The sequence below is a fragment of the Nothobranchius furzeri genome, chromosome 1 (assembly GCF_043380555.1).
Source record: "Nothobranchius furzeri strain GRZ-AD chromosome 1, NfurGRZ-RIMD1, whole genome shotgun sequence".
Classification (NCBI taxonomy): Eukaryota; Metazoa; Chordata; class Actinopteri; order Cyprinodontiformes; family Nothobranchiidae; genus Nothobranchius; species Nothobranchius furzeri.
In genome coordinates, this window is record NC_091741.1 from 97645690 (window position 1) to 97664648 (window position 18959).

At 45.5% G+C, this 18959-nt stretch overlaps 2 protein-coding genes and 1 long non-coding RNA gene across 3 annotated transcripts; all 3 read left to right on the forward strand.

Moving 5' to 3' along the window:
- The first annotated feature begins 293 nt into the window (after positions 1 to 293).
- Positions 294 to 2386, forward strand: sowahab (sosondowah ankyrin repeat domain family member Ab). Its single transcript, XM_015943514.3, has one exon. It carries the CDS (start codon positions 641 to 643, stop codon positions 1865 to 1867), a length of 1227 nt encoding a protein of 408 aa, XP_015799000.3. The 5' UTR covers positions 294 to 640; the 3' UTR covers positions 1868 to 2386.
- A 775-nt stretch (positions 2387 to 3161) lies between these two features.
- Positions 3162 to 3930, forward strand: LOC107381975 (uncharacterized). The gene is made up of 2 exons (XR_001572541.3): positions 3162 to 3333; positions 3754 to 3930. It is a non-coding gene; the product is annotated as an uncharacterized lncRNA (long non-coding RNA).
- An 11964-nt stretch (positions 3931 to 15894) lies between these two features.
- Positions 15895 to 18418, forward strand: gdf9 (growth differentiation factor 9). Its single transcript, XM_015943479.3, has 2 exons — positions 15895 to 16393; positions 16941 to 18418. The coding sequence occupies exons 1-2, from the start codon at positions 16012 to 16014 to the stop codon at positions 17840 to 17842; spliced, it is 1284 nt and encodes a 427-aa protein (XP_015798965.3). The 5' UTR covers positions 15895 to 16011; the 3' UTR covers positions 17843 to 18418.
- Positions 18419 to 18959: the final 541 nt, after the last annotated feature.

Below are 18959 nucleotides of genomic sequence, written 5' to 3' on the forward strand. Positions count from 1 at the left end.
AAAACAAAATCTTCCATTAAACATCACCGCACAGCATCAGTGTAGACAGAAGGTCAGATGTATCTGATTAGGATCTTTTATAAATTCCTAAAAGAGTTCCTCAATTCACTTTGACAGGATTTGCAGCCTACTTTGTTTACAACAAAACAATCTGCCCTCTAGTGGAGATTTAAAGTACTGCAGGTCGAAACTTGTTTTTGTTCATTAGTCATACAACTACATACAAACATTATTCATGAGGCTATAATTATTGTGTGTGTGTGTGTGTGTGTGTGTGTGTGTGTGTGTGTGTGTGTGTGTGTGTGTGTGTTTGTGTGTGTGTGTGTGTGTTCTTTTCTTTAGGCTATACTGGATAAACAATAGCTTTCACGTAACAGACTGTAATCATTATCATTAAATTGATTTTTGATCATAAGAATCTTTAACTAAACTACTAATGAGGTTGTCTAACTGGGTCCAATGGTTTTAATGGGGAGTGCCGTGGCTCAAACAGGAGGTCTGGTTGGAGAGTCGCCGGAAGCAGCAGGTTGGAGGACAACAGACAGGCCAGCATCGGAGTTTGATCCTCTGAGATTATTATAAGCCACATCTTTATGCTTTTTTATTATCTCTTTGTTATTTCTACCTGGTAAACCCCACAATGGCTTTGACCCAGGAGTCCGTCTTGTCTTTTTTACTGGACCGCGGAGGCAAAGTGAGGAACTCGGAGCTGGTGAACCATTTTAAAAGCCTGATCAGCGGCGGCGGCGATCCCGCGGAAAAGCAGCACAATAGAGAGCTGTTCAAGAGGCTGGTGAACAGCGTGGCGGTGGTCCGGCAGCTCGACGACGTGAAGTTCGTGGTTGTGAAGAAAAGGTACCAGGACTTTGTGAAAGAAGACGCAGAAGGTGACGCTCAGAACGCGCAGATGGATGAAAGCTTTGCGCGCACACCTCCTGTCCGAGTCCCAGCCGAGCCAGACAGGAGGACAACAAAGGAGGATAACAATAAAGGCAGGGTGGAGGAGAGCAGATCTCTGTCGGATTCAACCGCTCTGAGAGTCCTGAGTTTGTCCGGAGAGCAGCCGTGCGGGGCAGGTAAATCTGGAGCTGTGTTCGCTGCTGTCATAGCAGTCCAATCCCCCGGGAGAGACTCTGCTCCAGCCTCGAACAAAACAGACACACAACAAGCTCCGCAAACAGCCAACTGCTCATGCAAGGTGGGTTCGTTTAAAACATCTCAGAGTTGGGAAAGCAAACGGTCAGAGGGAGTGATGAACCCCCCAGGCTCTCATCTGGTGAGGCCACAAAGCAAAACAAGAGCAGCAGATGAAGCCAGTAAATACTCCGAGTCTGTGCCTCTGGACCCTTTGGCTCACGAGTGGCTGGTGAAGTGTGCTGCAGGGCTGTGGGGACAAATCTACGCTCTGATGCTGAGGGACACGCGCTTAGTCCAGAGGAAGGACTTCATGTCAGGGTTCACAGCCCTGCACTGGGCCGCCAAGGCTGGCAATAGAGACATGGTCCTAAAACTCATGGAGATCTCCAACAGAAAGGACACTCGTGTGAACGTCAACAGCAAATCCCACGGAGGATACACGCCTCTGCACATCGCAGCCATGCATGGCCACGATGAGGTGATGGTGCTACTCGTGCAGCACTATGGAGCCAATGTAAACGAAAGAGACAACAACGGCAAGAAGGCCTTCCACTATCTGCAGAAAGGTGCTTCTGCTGAGGTCAGAGGGCTTCTGGGTGGACTGGTGAGGGAGAGGACGGAGGATGAGGACAACAAAGAGCACCCCAAAGGCTTCAACACCATCAGTAAACTCTTCAATCCTCACCCAGGGAGGAAACACAAGAATATTAAGTTTGCACATGAGTGGTAAAATAACAAGGGAAAGGTGTAAATATAACAGCTCACAGTGTATCACTGTTACATGAGTTATAGTTTAATATCAGCAAATGTCTTTCTCTATACAAATACACCAGGAATCAGATATTTAACTTCCTTGTGTCGTTAATCCACAAATTTAAATATCTGTGGTTTTAAATTTAAATATCTGAAATTGAATTCACAAATAAAAAGAAACAATACAAATGTGTTTTACATTTAGGGTCAGGTAGGCAAAGCAGGAGGACATCTGGCTGATTATTTCCTTTATCGGTTACTTTTTCAACTTGAAGCTGTGAAAGATGAGAAAAGCCTCCTTCTGAGGGACTAAATGGACATTTACCCTAAAGCTCGAGTCTTCTTGGGAGACACAAACTCTTATTTCCTTGAATTAAAGTCCTTGAGAAAGTGCAGATGATATTCAGAACATCTGTGATTGTGGAAAACGTGTTTAAATGACATCTGAGTCAATAACAATAAAAAAGGAAAGATTTCCATCCTACATTTTACATAAGTGTTGTTGTTCTGGCTTATTTAACTTCTGTTTGGAGACAAAAGCATTGTTTTCACCCTTCACTGAGCCAGATGGGAAGCAGGCTTTGACATGAGAGCACAAAGATAAAACAGCCAAGATCAAAACAGCTTCAGAACAACGAGCTGCTTTCTGGAAACAAAGTTTCAAACAAAGAACAGGATCTGTTGAACAAATCAGCCATTATAATGTGACTAATCACACCTGAATCCATCCTGAAATGTTTTCTGTCTCACAAAACAGGAAGTAAAGTCTGTGTTGAGCAGAAGAACTTTGTGTTTGCTGTAAACATGAAAACGATCTAATTATTTCATGTTGTTTAATGGATTCCACTGGATTCATGACTAATCTCATCCAGCTGTGGCACAGTCAACGTGTACTTTAAACTTTACTTTTGTGGTGTTTCGAAAGAAAACAAGGCCAAAGTCTTTATAATGACCTCCGGAGCTCCAGTCTGGTGTGATTTCTAATCATTTCACATAGTTGAGAACAATTGGAATGCTTCTACATGATAAACGGTCCCGCTGTCTGAACCAAAGTGAATTAATTGCAAAGAATTTGTGACAAATGCTTCAGACATTCACCAACGATGACCAGACCCGCTGTTTTTTCATCACATCTTAGCTTCTGGAATGAAGATCTGATGAGAGACAGGGGCACATCCTTCACTTGCACCTATAGAGTTTATTGCAAAGATTGGGAAAGGCATGGACGTAATTTTCACTTTAGAAGTGGGGGGGGGGGGGCATGGGAGGGGGGGAGGGGTATCTTTACAGTATGCTCTAATGGTAAACAGCACAACACAAACGAGTAAGGTCTAGCTGCGGACGCAGCCCCGGCCAAACACGCCCCTATGTACAAAACGCGTGCATGTACGAAGACGAGAACTCGCATGCGTGTTGGTTGCAAGAGATGGAAATGACGTTCAGGTAAAGACAGATTTATATTTTTACAATTTGCGAAGATTTTGTACTAGAAATTTGAACGTTTAAGACATAGTTTGATAGATGGCGCATTCGTAATTTTTTTCTTAAACACTTTTATATAAAATTAAGCATTATTGGCAGTGGGGGAAGACGTCATGGACGCAAATTTTTTTAATATAATTTTTAATGGGCTACATGCAAGCCTTTTGGCCAAAATAAACGTAACAATAGGCTATTTATTTGACCGTTTATGACTCCTCATCTAATAAGCAGCAAAGTCACGACGGCAATGTGGTAGCCCGGAGGTATTTACAAACACAAGAACAGTGCTAATGCCTATATGTATTGTTTTCACACTGTTTATGACAGCCTCCAGGTGTAAATGTCATTTTTACTAATTGCTATTTATCTTTGTCTCATTAGTGAGAGGCAGCTGATGTCCTATGCCATGGAACTGCTCATATACTCGGAGAGAAAATCAGAAAAGCTCTGGACTCATCTGAATTTCTGAAGAGGCTGTAGCATTGTGTGGACATTTTTTATTTTTTTATTTTTGGAAGGTATTGGTAAGGCCAATAAAAGCTGTTGCTGGTTGTTTCATTTGTCTGAACTTTTTTTCTAAAGCCAAACTTTTCTGCTTTTGTGTTTACAGTATATTCTTTACAGATTAGTGTATGGTCAATATCAGTTTACTAGTCTTGTGAATTGTATACTTAATGCAAAATATTTTAGTAATTTCGAAATCAATACATTTTGTGTCAAAGGGCCAGCAATTATTCCTGTTAACAGAATATACGAAATGCATATATACACATAAATATGCCTAAAAATTACACATCAGCAGCTTTTCACTGTAAAGAAGCAATAAAAAAATCACAAATAGTAACATAAATATTAATTACTCACTCGTATGAACTTAGACCCACTACTGCTGTAGGAGGCATGCTCCCAAAAATGGAGGCCAGTGGGCTTAAGCGGTTAATTAAAACGATTACCACTAATTACTTTTTCTGATATTTTATTTTATTGCATTTAAAATAAACACTTGCACATACATTACTCACCTGCTAACGTCAGTAAGCGTAGGTATGTTGTGCCTATTGTCCGGCAACTGATTACTGTATGGCAACTGATTATTTGTTGGTGGTATCTGTGTTTTATAATCTCACTGGGGATGGCCATAAAGTGTGTATGCAAGAAACAAAAATAGTCTCACTGGGGATGGCCAAAAAAATCCATACATTCATATCTAAACCTGGAGTCCTGTCTGTTTAATTACATTATTACTATTTATTTACTTTCTTTCAATTGTGTTGTTCGCTGGGAGGGCCGCCGTTATTGAGCTCGGGGTAGCTCAACAGGGGGGCGTGTTTTGTCGGGGTGTGTGTGTGTGTGTGTGTGTGTGTGTGGGGGGGGGGGGGCTGTTTGGCCGGGGACGTGGGGGGTGTGCCGGGGGCGTGTTTGGCTGGGGGCGTGTTTGGCCGGGCTACGTCCGCAGCTAGGTATTATTGACACAAACACTTGTTTTCCGCTTGGTCCTAGAGCTCAACCAGTGTCAGTTTAATAGCGTAATATTGTTTTTGGATGGTAAGAAGTGCAGGGGTCAAAACTTGACTTTGGAAAAAGTGTGTGTGTGTGCGTGGGGGGGGGGGGGGGGGGGGGGGACACCTGTTCCCCCTCCCCCCCCAAAATTACGTCCATGGGGAAAGGATATGATTTTCAAAGTTTTATGTTATGAAGTGTTGAGTTTTAAATGCAAAGGGAAAAAATTAACTGTTTGGCAGGATGGAACCAAAAAGCCGTTATTTGTGTCGTCTCTCTGTTTCAATACAATTGTACATAAAAAAATGCTAATTGTCATGAGCCGGGGTGAGTACTCTGCCCATCATCTCATCATCTCTGAGTTTCTGCAGGAGAGGGAGCGCAGCTGATCCGCATCAGACTGATCAGCGGGGCGGCTTTAAAAGGAGGACGATTATCCTCATTCGACGCTGGATGATTATCTACTGCCTGGTAGACTCTAGCCTCATAGTGATTTTGAACCTCGTCTTGTTTTGAAACTTTGGAACTCATTTTAACCTGAGCTTGTTTTTCTGCTTGGATACTCACCCACAGACTTACTTCATCGTTGGATCCTCTCCCGTCTCAGAGTCAAAGGATTATTCACCGGTTCGCTGCCTGGATTCCTACTCCACCCAGCCGCCACGCTCTCCACCGATCACGCTCTCTCTCCACTGCCTCGTCCTCATCCGCCTCGTCCGTTCCACTCACCCACTCCCATTATCACAAGTCTCTTCTGGATATCACCCCGGCTCATCTCCCCTCCACATTCACCCTGAACTTCCTCATCGTAAGTTCCGCCTTCAAACATTCCCTCTGAACTACAACTCCCATTACTCACCTCTGGTTTCCCCCTAGTTACCGCTTCCGGATTCGTCCTCCCGCTGGATCTCCAGTGCGCCTTCAGTTCACCTCCACATTTAAATAAAATTATTGTTCTTCTTTCACCTCGTCTCCGTGCATGATTCTGTATGTCTTGGGTTAGACACTTACCTCAAAACACGACAGAATCATCCGGCCAAAACTCTAGCCCTACAGAATCAGCACTCATTAACATTTCACACAGATTGACCCAACAGGAACAGACCCTTCCGTTATTAATGGAACAACTCTCAGCATCTAATCAACGCTATACACAGTTGGAAGCCCTGGTCCGCCAGATACATGAATCTCTGTCCCAGCGTCATCAACCACCTCCACCAGTAGGACCCCCCTCTGCCGCCTCTGAAGCCACAGGACCTCCGCAATCGGAGGGAGCTCCCCCCATGTAGAGTTCCCATTTCCGCGTCGCTCCTTCACCACCATCTGTGACCTTTGGGGGTGAGTTCGAGGAATGTTATAGTTTCATCTTACAATGTAAATTGGCTTTCGAACGTTGCCCTACAGCCCTCTCCTCTGATTCAGCCAAGATTTCATACGTTGTGGGTCTTCTGCGAGGAAGGACTCTTAGGTGGGCTGAAGCAAGGGGCCATAATGACTTGTTTTTAAATGTGTCATTTAATGATTTTTTTAACAGAACTAAAACTCACGTTTGGCTGTTATGATTCCTCCTCGGACATCAGTAAAAGACTTTTGAAGCTTTCTCAGGGAAGAAAAACAGTGGTGGACTTGGCGGTGGACTTCCACATTTTGGCAGCCCGGACCACCTGGAATGAGGACGCCCTCATTGGAGCCTTCACCGAGGCACTAAATGATAAGGTGAGGGACCAGCTGGCCTTATGTCCTGAACCCAGCTCTTTAGATGAACTCATCAGGCTGGCCATATCAATTGACAAACGCCAGCGGGAGTTAAGGAGACATGAACCCGAGCCCCCAGCCTTTCCTGCTCGGGAACGTTCTTCTAAGACTTCTGGACGCCCTGGTTCTGAACCCTCCTCCTCTGAGGAACCCATGCAGATGGGAAGGACACGTCTCACTCCAGAGGAGAGGGAGCACCGACAGAGATCTGGTTTATGCATGTACTGTGGAACCGCTGGACATTTTGTCAATAGCTTCCTGCTCTGTTAAAAGGCAGAGCCTGCCTATAAAGCTGGGACTATTGGTGGGCGGTAACTCTTCTTCTTTCGGTTCCCGTGTTTAGGTCCTTGTGTTCAATCTGTTCCTTCCAGACAGATTACCATTGAGGCCCTGTTGGATTCTGGATGTGAACAATCTCTCCTGGACCCCCACCTTGTGGAACAATGGAAAATACCCACCACCAAGTTGTCTACACCTCTCTCAGTGTCCTCGCTCAATAATCGTAATCTGTCCACTATCACCCACCAGACTGTTCCGCTTCGCCTGTTGGTTTCAGGTAACCACACTGAGACATTAACTTTTTATGTGTTTCCCTCTCCTCAGTCCCCCTTAGTATTGGGACATTCCTGGTTGGTTCGTCATAATCCCACAATGGACTGGAAGGAGAACAAGATTCTTGGGTGGAGCTCGGAATGTTCTCTACTCTGCTTGCGCTCGGCCTCACCTACCGCTCGTAACCATCCTCCTCCTCCTCCCTTGGAAAACATAGACCTGTCTACTGTTCCACCAGTTTACCACAACCTGAAACAGGTATTCAGTAAAGACCGTGCTTCCTCTCTGCCTCCCCACAGGCCATTTGACTGTGCAATAGACCTTCTGCCTGGAGCTCCCTTACCATCAAGTCGTCTGTACCACCTGTCAAAACCTGAAAATGAGAGCATGGGGCAATATATACAGGCCTGTCTTGCAGCGGGCACCATTCATCCTTCTTCATCTCCTCTGGGCGCAGGGTTCTTCTTCGTTCCTAAAAAAGAAGGCACCCTCAGGCCATGCATTGATTACAGAGGTTTAAACCAGATCACGGTCCGTAATAAATATCCTCTGCCTTTACTCTCCTCCACCTTTGAACCCATCCAGGACTCTACCATTTTCAGCCGTCTGGACCTCCGTAACGCCTATCACCTGGTGAGAATAAGAGAAGGAGATGAGTGGAAGATAGCATTCAAGACACCCCTTGGTCACTTCGAATATCTGGTAATGCCTTTTGGACTCACTAATGCCCCAGCCGTCTTCCAATCCCTGGTTAATTCAGTACTCGGTGACTTTCTAAACCGGTTTGTGACAGTGTATCTAGATGATATATTGATCTTCGCTCAGAACCAGGAACAGCACATCCAGCATGTGAGGGCCGTGTTACAACTATTGCTGGAGAACCGTCTCTACGTTAAGGCGGAAAAATGTAAGTTTCACGTCTCCACAGTGAAGTTTTTGGGATTTATTATTGAGAGCGGGCGGCTGAAGGCAGATTCAGAAAAGGTGCAGGCAGTCACCGAATGGCCCACACCCACCACCAGAAAGCAACTACAGAGGTTCCTTGGTTTTTCTCATTTCTACCGTTGCTTTATCAAAAACTACAGTCAGACTGCAGCTCCTCTAACTAATCCAACCTCCATCAATAAACCTTTTGTGTGGTTCCCCAAAGCTGAGTCAGCCTTCAAAGAACTCGAGAACAAATTCACTAATGCCCCAGTTCTACACCGTCCTGACCCACAGCACCAGTTCACTTTGGAAGTTGATGCCTCTGACACCGGGGTCGGGGCAGTTCTCTCACAAGTGGCAGAGGGGGATAAGAAGCTTCACCCTTGTGCCTACTTTTCCCGTCGTCTAACCCCGGCTGAGAGTAGATACGACGTTGGCGACCGCAAACTACTAGAAGTAAAATTAGCGATCGAAGAGTGGAGACATTGGCTGGAGGGAGCAGAGAACCCCTTTCTCGTATGAACAGACCATAAAAACCTCATTTACCTAAAAGAGGCTAAACAGTTGAACCCTCGTCAGTACCGCTGGTCCCTTCTCTTCTCTTGCTTTAACTTTCAACTATCATACAGACCTGGTTCCAAAAATACCAAACCCGATGCCCTCTCCAGGCAATACGCCTCAGATCGAGAGGTTGAACCTGCCACTATTCTTCCCCCAAACCGTGTCATAGGTGGAGTCACGTGGGAGATACGTGATCAAGTCCTGGAGGCTCTGAAGACCGACCCTGGACCAAATAATGCCCCCCCAGGAAGATTGTATGTACCCCAACCACTCAGAAGCAAGGTGATCCACTGGGCACATACAGGCAGGTTCTCCCTGCATCCAGGGGTGGGGAGAAGGGTGGCCCTCATTAAGAGGTCGTTTTGGTGGCCATCCATGTATAGAGATGCCAAAGACTATGTTTCTGGATGCCATACCTGTTCTCAACAGAAGGGGGACCATTGTCCTCCGGCAGAGCTTTTGCAACCCCTGCCCATTCCTTCACGTCCCTGGTCCCACATCGCCCTGGATTTCGTTTGTGGTCTCCCTATTTCTCGTGGTTTCACGGTCATTCTCACAATTATTGATTGGTTCTCCAAAGCATGTCACCTTGTCCCTCTTAAATCTCTCCCTTCCTCTGCAGACACAGCGCAGCTCCTGGTTAAACACGTCTTTCGACTCCATGGAATTCCTGAAGAGATCATTTCAGATCGTGGTCCGCAGTTTGCATCTCGTGTATGGAAGGAGTTCGCAGAGGCCCTTGGAGCTCAGGTGGCGCTAACCTCGGGACACCACCCTCAAACGAATGGTCAATGCGAGCGCATGAACCAGGAGCTTCGGTGCCATGCTGCGCTGTGTCTGCTCTACACACCCTTCCTCCTGGAGCACGCATCTACCATGGGTCAAATACGCGCACAACAGCCACGTTTCCACTGCTACAGGTCAGTCACCTTTTGACTCTTCCCTTGGCTATCAACCCTCACTGTTTCCCCAGCAATCCCCGGTGTCCTCCTCCGTTCCCCATTTCCTTCGTGGGGCTCTTAGGGCCTGGGTCTCTACCAGAGCGGCTCTGGACCACACAGCCAGACGCAATAAACAACTGGCGGACTGTCGGCGGCGCCCGGCACCCGTCTACTTACCTGGACAGTCTGTGTGGTTGTCCTCCAAGGACATACCGCTTAAAGCCTCCACCCGCAAGTTGTCCCTGCGGTTCATAGGACCGTTTAAGATCCTCGACATCCCTTCATCCACCACTGTTCGTCTGGACCTTCCCTCTTCCCTCCGTGTTCACCCTGTGTTCCATGTTTCCATGGTAAAACCTGTTGTTTCCAGTCCCCTCTGTCCTTCTCCTCCCCCTCCTCCTCCTGCTTGCCTCTACAAGGGGGCCTGGTTTACACAGTTCGCAAGATCCTGGCCTCTCGTCGTCGGGGGCGTGGAGTTCAGTACCTCATTGACTGGGAAGGGTACGGTCCAGAGGAGCGTTCCTGGGTGCCTGGTTCCTTCATTGAGGATCCTTCCCTCATCCGGGAGTTTGAAGCTGCCTCCGCTAGGACGTCAGGTGGCGTCCGTTGGGGGGGGTACTCTCATGAGCCGGGGTGAGTACTCTGCCCATCATCTCATCATCTCTGAGTTTTTGCCTGCAGGAGAGGGAGCGCAGCTGATCAGCATCAGACTGATCAGCGGGGCGGCTTTAAAAGGAGGACGATTATCCTCATTCGACGCCGGATGATTATCTACTGCCTGGTAGACTCTAGCCTCATAGTGATTTTGAACCTCGTCTTGTTTTGAAACTTTGGAACTCGTTTTAACCTGAGCTCGTTTTTCTGCTTGGATACTCACCCACAGACTTACTTCATCGTTGGATCCTCTCCCATCTCAGAGTCAAAGGATTATTCACCGGTTCGCTGCCTGGATTCCTACTCCACCCAGCCGCCACGCTCTCCACCGATCACGCTCTCTCTCCACTGCCTCGTCCTCATCCGCCTCGTCCGTTCCACTCACCCACTCCCATTATCACAAGTCTCTTCTGGATATCACCCCGGCTCATCTCCCCTCCACATTCACCCTGAACTTCCTCATAGTAAGTTCCGCCTTCAAACATTCCCTCTGAACTACAACTCCCATTACTCACCTCTGGTTTCCCCCTAGTTACCGCTTCCGGATTCGTCCTCCCGCTGGATCTCCAGTGCGCCTTCAGTTCACCTCCACATTTAAATAAAATTATTGTTCTTCTTTCACCTCGTCTCCGTGCTTGGTTCTGTATGTCTTGGGTTAGACACTTGCCTCAAAACATGACACTAATTTAACTATTTCATCATCTGGAGATTGTTCTATCTCATGATCCAAAGAGGGAAGAGCTCAAAACAAAACATTAACTTAAGAAAATGATGCAAAAATGAAGGGTTCTAATTCTGCACCTGGTTTTGTCATTTAAAGATGAAAGCATATTGTGCCTATAGAATAGAATTAACTGATCCCACAGTGGGGAGATTCAGTTGTTACAGCATCACATACACTTAAGAGAATAATTTGAAGAATAATAATAAAAGTACATGTTTATACACATAGGCAGTAAGCTAATATTGTAACATTCAACAACTAAAAGCCACGTGTAAAAATGAAAAACTTAGGTTCCAGCACTATGCAGCATACTGTAAGGGACACAGACATTCTATGTAAATCCGTTATTGCACAAGTATTGAACACACACTGAGAATTGCATTGATGTTATTGTCTATCAGGTTAATGCCAGTTCAACTCCGAGTTGCACACTCTTACTGCAGAGGGGATGAATGACCTACAGTTGCATTCTGTTTTACATCTATGATATCTCAGTCTGCTTGTGAAGGAGCTGTCCATGGTCTCCAGTGGAACACAGTGGGTGGGAGGTATTTTTTTTAGATGGAGCTCATCTTCACCAACATCCTCCTTTCACACATCTCCTCAACTGAATCCAGTGGGCAGAACAGAACTGAGCTAGCTTATGGGACTAACTTTTTCAGTCTCTTGCTGTCTCGGTCAGAGCTGCCTGCACCCCAACAGACCACAGCAGAGTGGATAACAGAGCCAACCACTGAGTGATAAAAGGATTTTAGCAGATGGGAATTAACTCTGAAGGACCTCAGCCTCCTCAGGAGGTGGAGGTGGCTTTGGTCCTTCTTATAGAACATCTGTGTTGTTGGACCAGTTCAGTTTGCTGTTGAGGTGAACAGCCAGACACCTAAAGTTATCCACCACCTCAATGTCTGCTCCCTGGATGTTCACTGGTGAGTGATGAGGAATGGTTCTCTGGAAGGAAATCACCATTTCCTTTGTTTTACTGATGTTCAAGTGAAGGTGGTTACACTCACACCAGTCCACAAAGTCCATTATGACTGACCTGTACTCCAGGTCATTTCCCTCAGACACACAATCTACAATGGCCGAGTCATCAGAGAACTTCTGGAGGTGACAACTGCTGGTGTTGCAGGTGAGCACCGTACTGGTGGAGCGCCAGTACTGCACACAACCACTTCAGACCTACAGTTGTGCAGCCTCACGTACTGTGGCCTGTTGGTGAGGTAGTTGATGGTCCATGCAGTCAGATGTTCGTCCACTCCTGCACCCCTCATCTTCTGCTGCAGTAGACACTTCTGGATGGTGTTGAAGGCACTTGAGAAGTCAAAGAACGTGATTCTCACAGCTCTTTTTGTATCTCGAGGTAAATCAGCGCCTGGTGCTGCAGGGAGATGAGCGCATCCTTCACCCCCAAGTTTGTTTTCTATGCAAATTGGCTCACCACTGAATGTAGATGGGTGAGGATGCGTCTCTCCATAGTCTTCATCAGATGGGAGGTCAAGGCGACAGGTCTGTAGTGGTCTGGTTCCCTGGGATGTGATGTTTTGGCAAATGGAACCACACAGGAGATCTTCCACAGGATGGGGATGCTCCAGCTGAAGGCTCAGGTTGAACATGTGCGTGACCACTTCACAAAACTGGTCAGCACAGTCTGTGGCTAATCCCGTCAGGACCTGCCGCTTTCCTGCTCTTAAGCCGCCTCAGTAGTCTCCTCCACTGGTCAGATCTAACTGAGGAGAGGGAGTGAGGTGTGGTGCTGAGCAGTGTTGGTGGTGGGGGAAGAAGATGTTGAATGGTCTGAAATTTGGATGTGGGGGCGGGGGTGGAGTCAAATCTGTTAAAAACAGGTTAAGCTCATTGGTCCATTTCTGGTCCCCTTCAGCAGACTCACTGGCACCACTCCTTCCACTGTGACCTGTGATGTTCCTGAGGCCTCTCCATGCTATACGAGCATTGTTCTGCCGCAGCTGTGTCTGCAGGTTCTTCCTGTAGATGTCTTTAGCCCATCTGATCTGAAGTTTGAACATCAGATTAAGGCGGTGGTAAAATCTAGCTTCTTTCACCTCAGGCAGCTGGCAAAAAGAAAGCCAATTCTTTCACGGCAGCACTTTGAGACAGTGATCCACGCCTTTGTAACCACTCGGCTGGATTACTGTAACGCACTCTACATTGGGGTCAGTGCATCATGTATTAGTCACCTACAGAGGGTGCAAAATGCCGCAGCTCGTTTTTTAACTGGCACTCGAAAGTTTGAGCACATTTCCCCTTTTTTAGCTTCACTTCACTGGCTGCTCATTTCTTTTAGGATTCATTTTAAAATTCTTTTATTTGCTTTTAAAGGTCTTCATGGCCTCGCCCCCTCTTAACTCTCTGATCTGATACAGCCTTACACTCCCTCCCGCTCTCTCAGGTCTGCTGATCAGCTGCTCCTGATTGTACCCAGGACTGAGTGTAAATTTAGAGGAGATCGCGCTTTTGCTGTAGCAGCTCCAAAACTGTGGAACGAACTTCCTTTAGAGATAAGACCTTACCTGTTTTTAAGGCGCTCCTGAAAACACACCTCTTTACCCTGGCTTTTGATACCTTGTGTAGTGGAATATAGTGTATATATTTTTACACTGTAATTAGATCCAGATATTATAATCAGAATCGGTTGTTTTTATCATCAGGGAGTTTACTTAAACACTTTGTATTGACTGAGAGACAAGAAAAGAGAGAGTTGGGATCGTTTAAGAATCTTTAATTTCTATAATTAAGAATTCAAACAATCTACCAGGACTAACTCAATGATGGATGCATATGGATTTGAATGTTATAGTGTCGGTGCGTGTGTGTGTGTGTGTGTGTGTTCAGAATCTCTAGGCTGCTGTAGGCGGATCTGGTTGTCTGATGTTATGGCTACGGACCACGAGGCTTCAGAAGCTTATGACATGAACCGCCATCTTGTGCCGTGACTACGTACCTATGGAGTCTCCCGCGGTCAGATCAGGAGTGTCAGGTCCTAGAACCCCCTTGGTGCTGGGCTGATGAAACAGTGGTGCAGCACGACAAACCAGTCTACGGATAGCTCCGGCAGTAGCAGCAGATCTCGGCGAGTTCAGCTTTATTGTGAAGGAACCGTCGTCTTGTTGTTCAAACGACAGAAATTTCCAGCTTGACAGTTCTCAGCTTAAAGAAGAAAGTGCATCTGGCCAGGCTGCACCTCTCATAGCGGTGATGGATCGAGAGCTGGTTGAAATGTTGATTCTCAGATGTAACTCCTTTGGAACTCAGATCGAACAGAACTGAGGCTGGGATGGAACTAACTTTAAAATGGCGTTGCCTTGTTTTATATCCCTTAGTTGTTTATAAATCTTAGAAAACCGGATTGACAACTTAAGTAAACAGCCCAGATTCTGCCCTACGACAGACGAAAGTTCTGATTGGATGAGAGCAAATGTATCATGCGTTTCTATGTTATGTTGATCAGTCTGTCTGGTGCAGAGTCCTGTTTATTCATTAAACACATAAATCATGACATCTTTATTTCACAGATCAGTCACCTGATTATTAATGATCAACATATGTTTTGATTAGCTTTATCACAAATAAAGTACTTTGATTAATTAATGGAAAGCGTTCTTCTTCTCTTCTTGTCTCTTCTCCTGGAATGTAAACATACTGAAACAAGCACCCGACCTTGGCGATTCATACACGTTGTTACTGTGTGAAGGGGCAGCTGTTAAGGGCAGACAATAGGATATTCATAACGCTACACTTGTGAGATGTTGGTTTCTATTTTTTTTTATTTTTATTTTAGCTGTTATAGGTGATTCAATGCGGTTTTATCAAGTTTTTATTTTTAATATAGGGCTATTTTAATTTTATGTATCATGTGTTTTATTTATTTATTTCTCTTTGCTGCTTTCTGTTTAGTCAATTGTTTTAATGTATTTTCTGTACAGCACTTTGTTCCTGTGCTGGGTCTTTTAAAGTGCTTTATAAATAAAACTGGATTGGATTGGATTGGATATTTAAGCTCCTTTTGGACTCGTCTCATGCTCCTCTGTCACCAGCCATGATAGCTTTTTTTTCTTATTGTTCAGCAGGTGTTTCAGCTCAGGGGTCAACCAGGATTCATTATTTGAGAAACACCTCACTCTTCGTGTTGGGACGCTATTATAAGTAATAATAATAATAATAATTCATTGAACTTATATAGCGCTTTTCAAGACCCCCAAAGACGCTTTCACACACTCTCACATTCACACACTACTATGGTAAGCTGCTTGTAGCCACAGCTGCCCTGGGGAGGTCTGACAGAGGCGAGGCTGCCATTTGGCGCCGTCGGCCCCTCTGACCACCACTAACACAGGCAAGTTGGGTGAAGTGTCTTGCCCAAGGACGCAGGCGGGAGCTGGAATTGAACCCATAACCCTCCGATCATGAGGCAACCCGCTCTACCACCTGAGCCACTGCTGCCCCAAGCATACTCGCATACAGTAGCGCTGCAATGTGTAGCTCAGATATATTGAGTTTTATTTTACACGTTTTAATGCTCCTTCAATGGTTTTTTGTAAATTTTAACCTGCACGCAGGAAGTAGTTTTCTTCAAAATAAAAGTCAAAATTTTCAAATTCAAACCGGAAGTATTCAATAATTTGCTTTTATTTTATATTTTAATCAATTAAATCCCGTCATTTGACAAAATGTTTAACAATTTTCGCACTTTAAATGCTACTTTAAGTTTTATTGTGAATTCAACCGGAAATGCTTGATAATTTGTAGTAGTCTGTTCAAAAGTGTCAAATGTTTATTTGATTAACATGAGGTTTTGTTTACATTTTTCATACTTTTGCCTGACCAATTACTTTCAGTCACTCTGAAGTCTATTTAAACCCAAACAAACCACTTCTGAAAAAGGGATCAGTCCTGAGTGATGCGGGTGATTGGAAACACCTGTGCGTGGTGATCGGCAGCAGCACGTGCGTCGTCCCCGTCTTCCTCGAGCTCTCAGCAGAGTCTCTCCATGGAGTTTTGACTGGTTGCATGATGGGAAAACAAATGCCGATGTCAGCTGCGGTTGGTTGTTTCCGCCCTGTTGTGTTGCTGCTGCTGCTAGTGACCTGCGTGTTCCCGCTGCTCAGCTCCTCCCTGGCTGCTTCCGATGCGCTCCCCGGCTTGGAGGACGTCACCTACCCGTACCACAGCATCCTGTCCCCGCTACTCAGGGCCCTGTCAGAGCACGGAGTGTCCAGGTGGAGCTCGGGCCTGAGGAGAAAGATGAAACCAGAGCACAGATACATGAAATATCTGACGGAGGTTTACAAGACGTCCTCCAGAGTACAGAGGAGCGTTGATGGAAACCAAATCCCCAACACCATCAGACTGATCAAGCCCCAAGAAGCGTGTCTTCCACGGAGTAATAATGGTGAGAAGTGACAACTGATAATAAAAGTACACAACATCCACACAGCTGCATAAATGCTCTTCTCTCTGAGGTATCATTTATTTAATGGCTCGTGGCGTACAGTTTATAACGTTATAAAGCATTTAGAGTTAAATACCAAAAGTTTTACTGGGATTAGAATGATTAACGTCAGCATCTCCTTTGAACCCACCCATTCAAAGTCAATAGCACCTCTTTGTAAATCACAACATATATTACGTGTGTGTGTGCGCGCGCGCGCGTGTGTGTGTGTGTGAGAAACAGAACTCTAATATTGTACCTGCACCATTTTCCTCCCTTTGAAAATCAAATTTATATGAATTTAAATATGTAATTGTCAAGTTATCCAGATATTATTTTGCTCATATTATTCAAGATAAATGGAATAAACTGAGCAAATTTTCTGAATATTCATCATGAGAAACATCAAGTGGGATGTCGAGTAAAAGAAATACAACATTTTTTGTAGATGGCATGCTGATCAGTGAGACTAACAGTTCAATTCCTGGAGTTTTGTTCTCTGTTTCAGGTCACTTTATGCAGATCTTATCCTACAGTCTGGATCAGGTGAGAAGGAAGGAGCAGCATCTGAGGTCAGCCCTGCTATACAGCTTGGTCCGGGACAACTGGGCACCTGTCCACGCTGTGTGCCACCTGAGCATCAAAGAACAGGGGCAGTCACGCCAGTGCCCGCTGTGTGTGGGGATCCACCGCACTCTGAACTTTACCACTGGCAATGACGAGAGGCGGCGGCGGAGCCGGAGCTGGGTGGAGGTTGACGTCACTTGGTTTTTTCAGCATTTTGGGAAAGATCAGAAGAATATAAATCTGCTCATCAATGTCACCTGCCTGGAGGAACCAAACACCAGAAGCAACGTCTCCAGAGAGACGCTAGAATTCATCCTGAGATCTCCTCCTCTGATTCTCTATCTTAATGACACAAGTAAAGTCGCCCACCAGAGATCACCGGTCAATGCTAGCACAGATCAAAGGTTGTCCAGCTCATTTCAGAAGCTGAGACGTGGACATAAGAGGAGATGGAGGAGGGATTCTTCAAAAAGTAAGCAAGGCAACATGCAGCTGCCTGAGCTTCTGCCCAGCTCTGAGTTCCCAACAACCGACTGTGCCCTATATGATTTCAAAGTGCGATTCAGTCAGCTCGAAATGGATCACTGGATTGTTTTCCCGCCAAAGTACAACCCCAGGTACTGCAGCGGTATCTGCCCAAGAACCATAGGCTTCATCTATGGTTCGCCGGTCCACACCATGGTGCAGAACATCATCTATGAGAAGCTGGACTCATCCATACCCAGACCCTCGTGTGTCCCCTCCCACTACAACCCCCTCAGCGTCATAATCTTTGAAGAAGACGGCTCCTATGTCTACAAGGAGTTCGAGGACATGGTTGCTACGCGGTGCACGTGTCGCTAAGCTAACATCAGTGTCTGAATTTGTCAAACTGTTGCACATGAAAGCTGATCTGGAGCAGGTGTGTTTAAAATATTTTATCATGTTAAAAGAAAGCTGCCATTATTTAAGACAAATGGTAATGATACATCTTGTTCAACTTGCATGGTGGAGTCAAACACACAAAATAAAAATATTTAAATGTCTTTTTTTAAGTTTGTCTTCAGTTAATTTATTTTGAGATTAGTCATTATTCTTTATCACGGTTGTCCTTTTTTTTATTTTAGTAGCACCGTTCTGGACCAGAAAACAACGTAGCAGTCACAATTTCTTATCAAACCTTTTACATGTTTGTTTTATTCCATAGGATGATGCTCAGCTGTCTTTACAACCTCCAGAGTGGATGTTAAGGTTTCAGTATGTATTTATTAGCTTACCTCTTGTCAAGAAGTGACTATGTGTTTGTATTTGAATGTGACTGAATGCATATCGTGTATTTATGTGAGCTGGATGAATTTACTGTGCTCGGATAATGAATATATAAAAGTGTGGAAGATGTTGATTTCTGATAAGTGGGAAAATTAAAATAATATATATGCATACTTGTTATTGTGTGACTGTGGCCAAATTAACAAATCATTAAGTGTTTTCTATAATATGATCTGGAAGTTTTTGGTGAGTAAAATTCAAACGTAACTAAATCTTTCAATTTGTTTTATATTGGACCAACTATTTGTCTTTGGACGCAGAATCAACGTTGGCTTTAAGTAGATGTGGTTTTCAGTGTGTACTTATTCATGAAGGGTTAGGGTTAGGGTTACTAATGGGCCATTCCCATCTGTACCGGGTCGGCCCGGGCCGGGTAGTGTAGGTTGTTTACATATCTGGGTGGCCTGGTATTTTTCCGGGCCAACCAAGGCTCATTCTCAGCCCTCTTCTTGAGGAGGTCTGCTTCAGGCCGACCAGGGCCAACACACCCACTGCTGACAGCGAATTCACACTTTCCATTAGCGCAAGCCTCTGATTGGTGGGTAGAATCAGCCCACATGGGCTTAAGGCAAGGATGTGTGGAATCATCTGGGCCAGGCTGGGGCCGACTGGGGCTACCCAGCCCGGGCCGACCCGGTACAGATGGGAATGG

What these genes read in the sequence shown, in the direction of transcription:
- sowahab (XM_015943514.3), top strand. Translation starts at nt 641, where the DNA reads ATGGCTTTGACCCAGGAGTCCGTCTTGTCTTTTTTACTGGACCGCGGA.
- gdf9 (XM_015943479.3), top strand. Translation starts at nt 16,012, where the DNA reads ATGATGGGAAAACAAATGCCGATGTCAGCTGCGGTTGGTTGTTTCCGC. An exon ending in TCTTCCACGGAGTAATAATG is followed by an intron (nt 16,394 to 16,940) that starts GTGAGAAGTGAC and finishes TCTCTGTTTCAG; the next exon opens with GTCACTTTATGCAGATCTTA.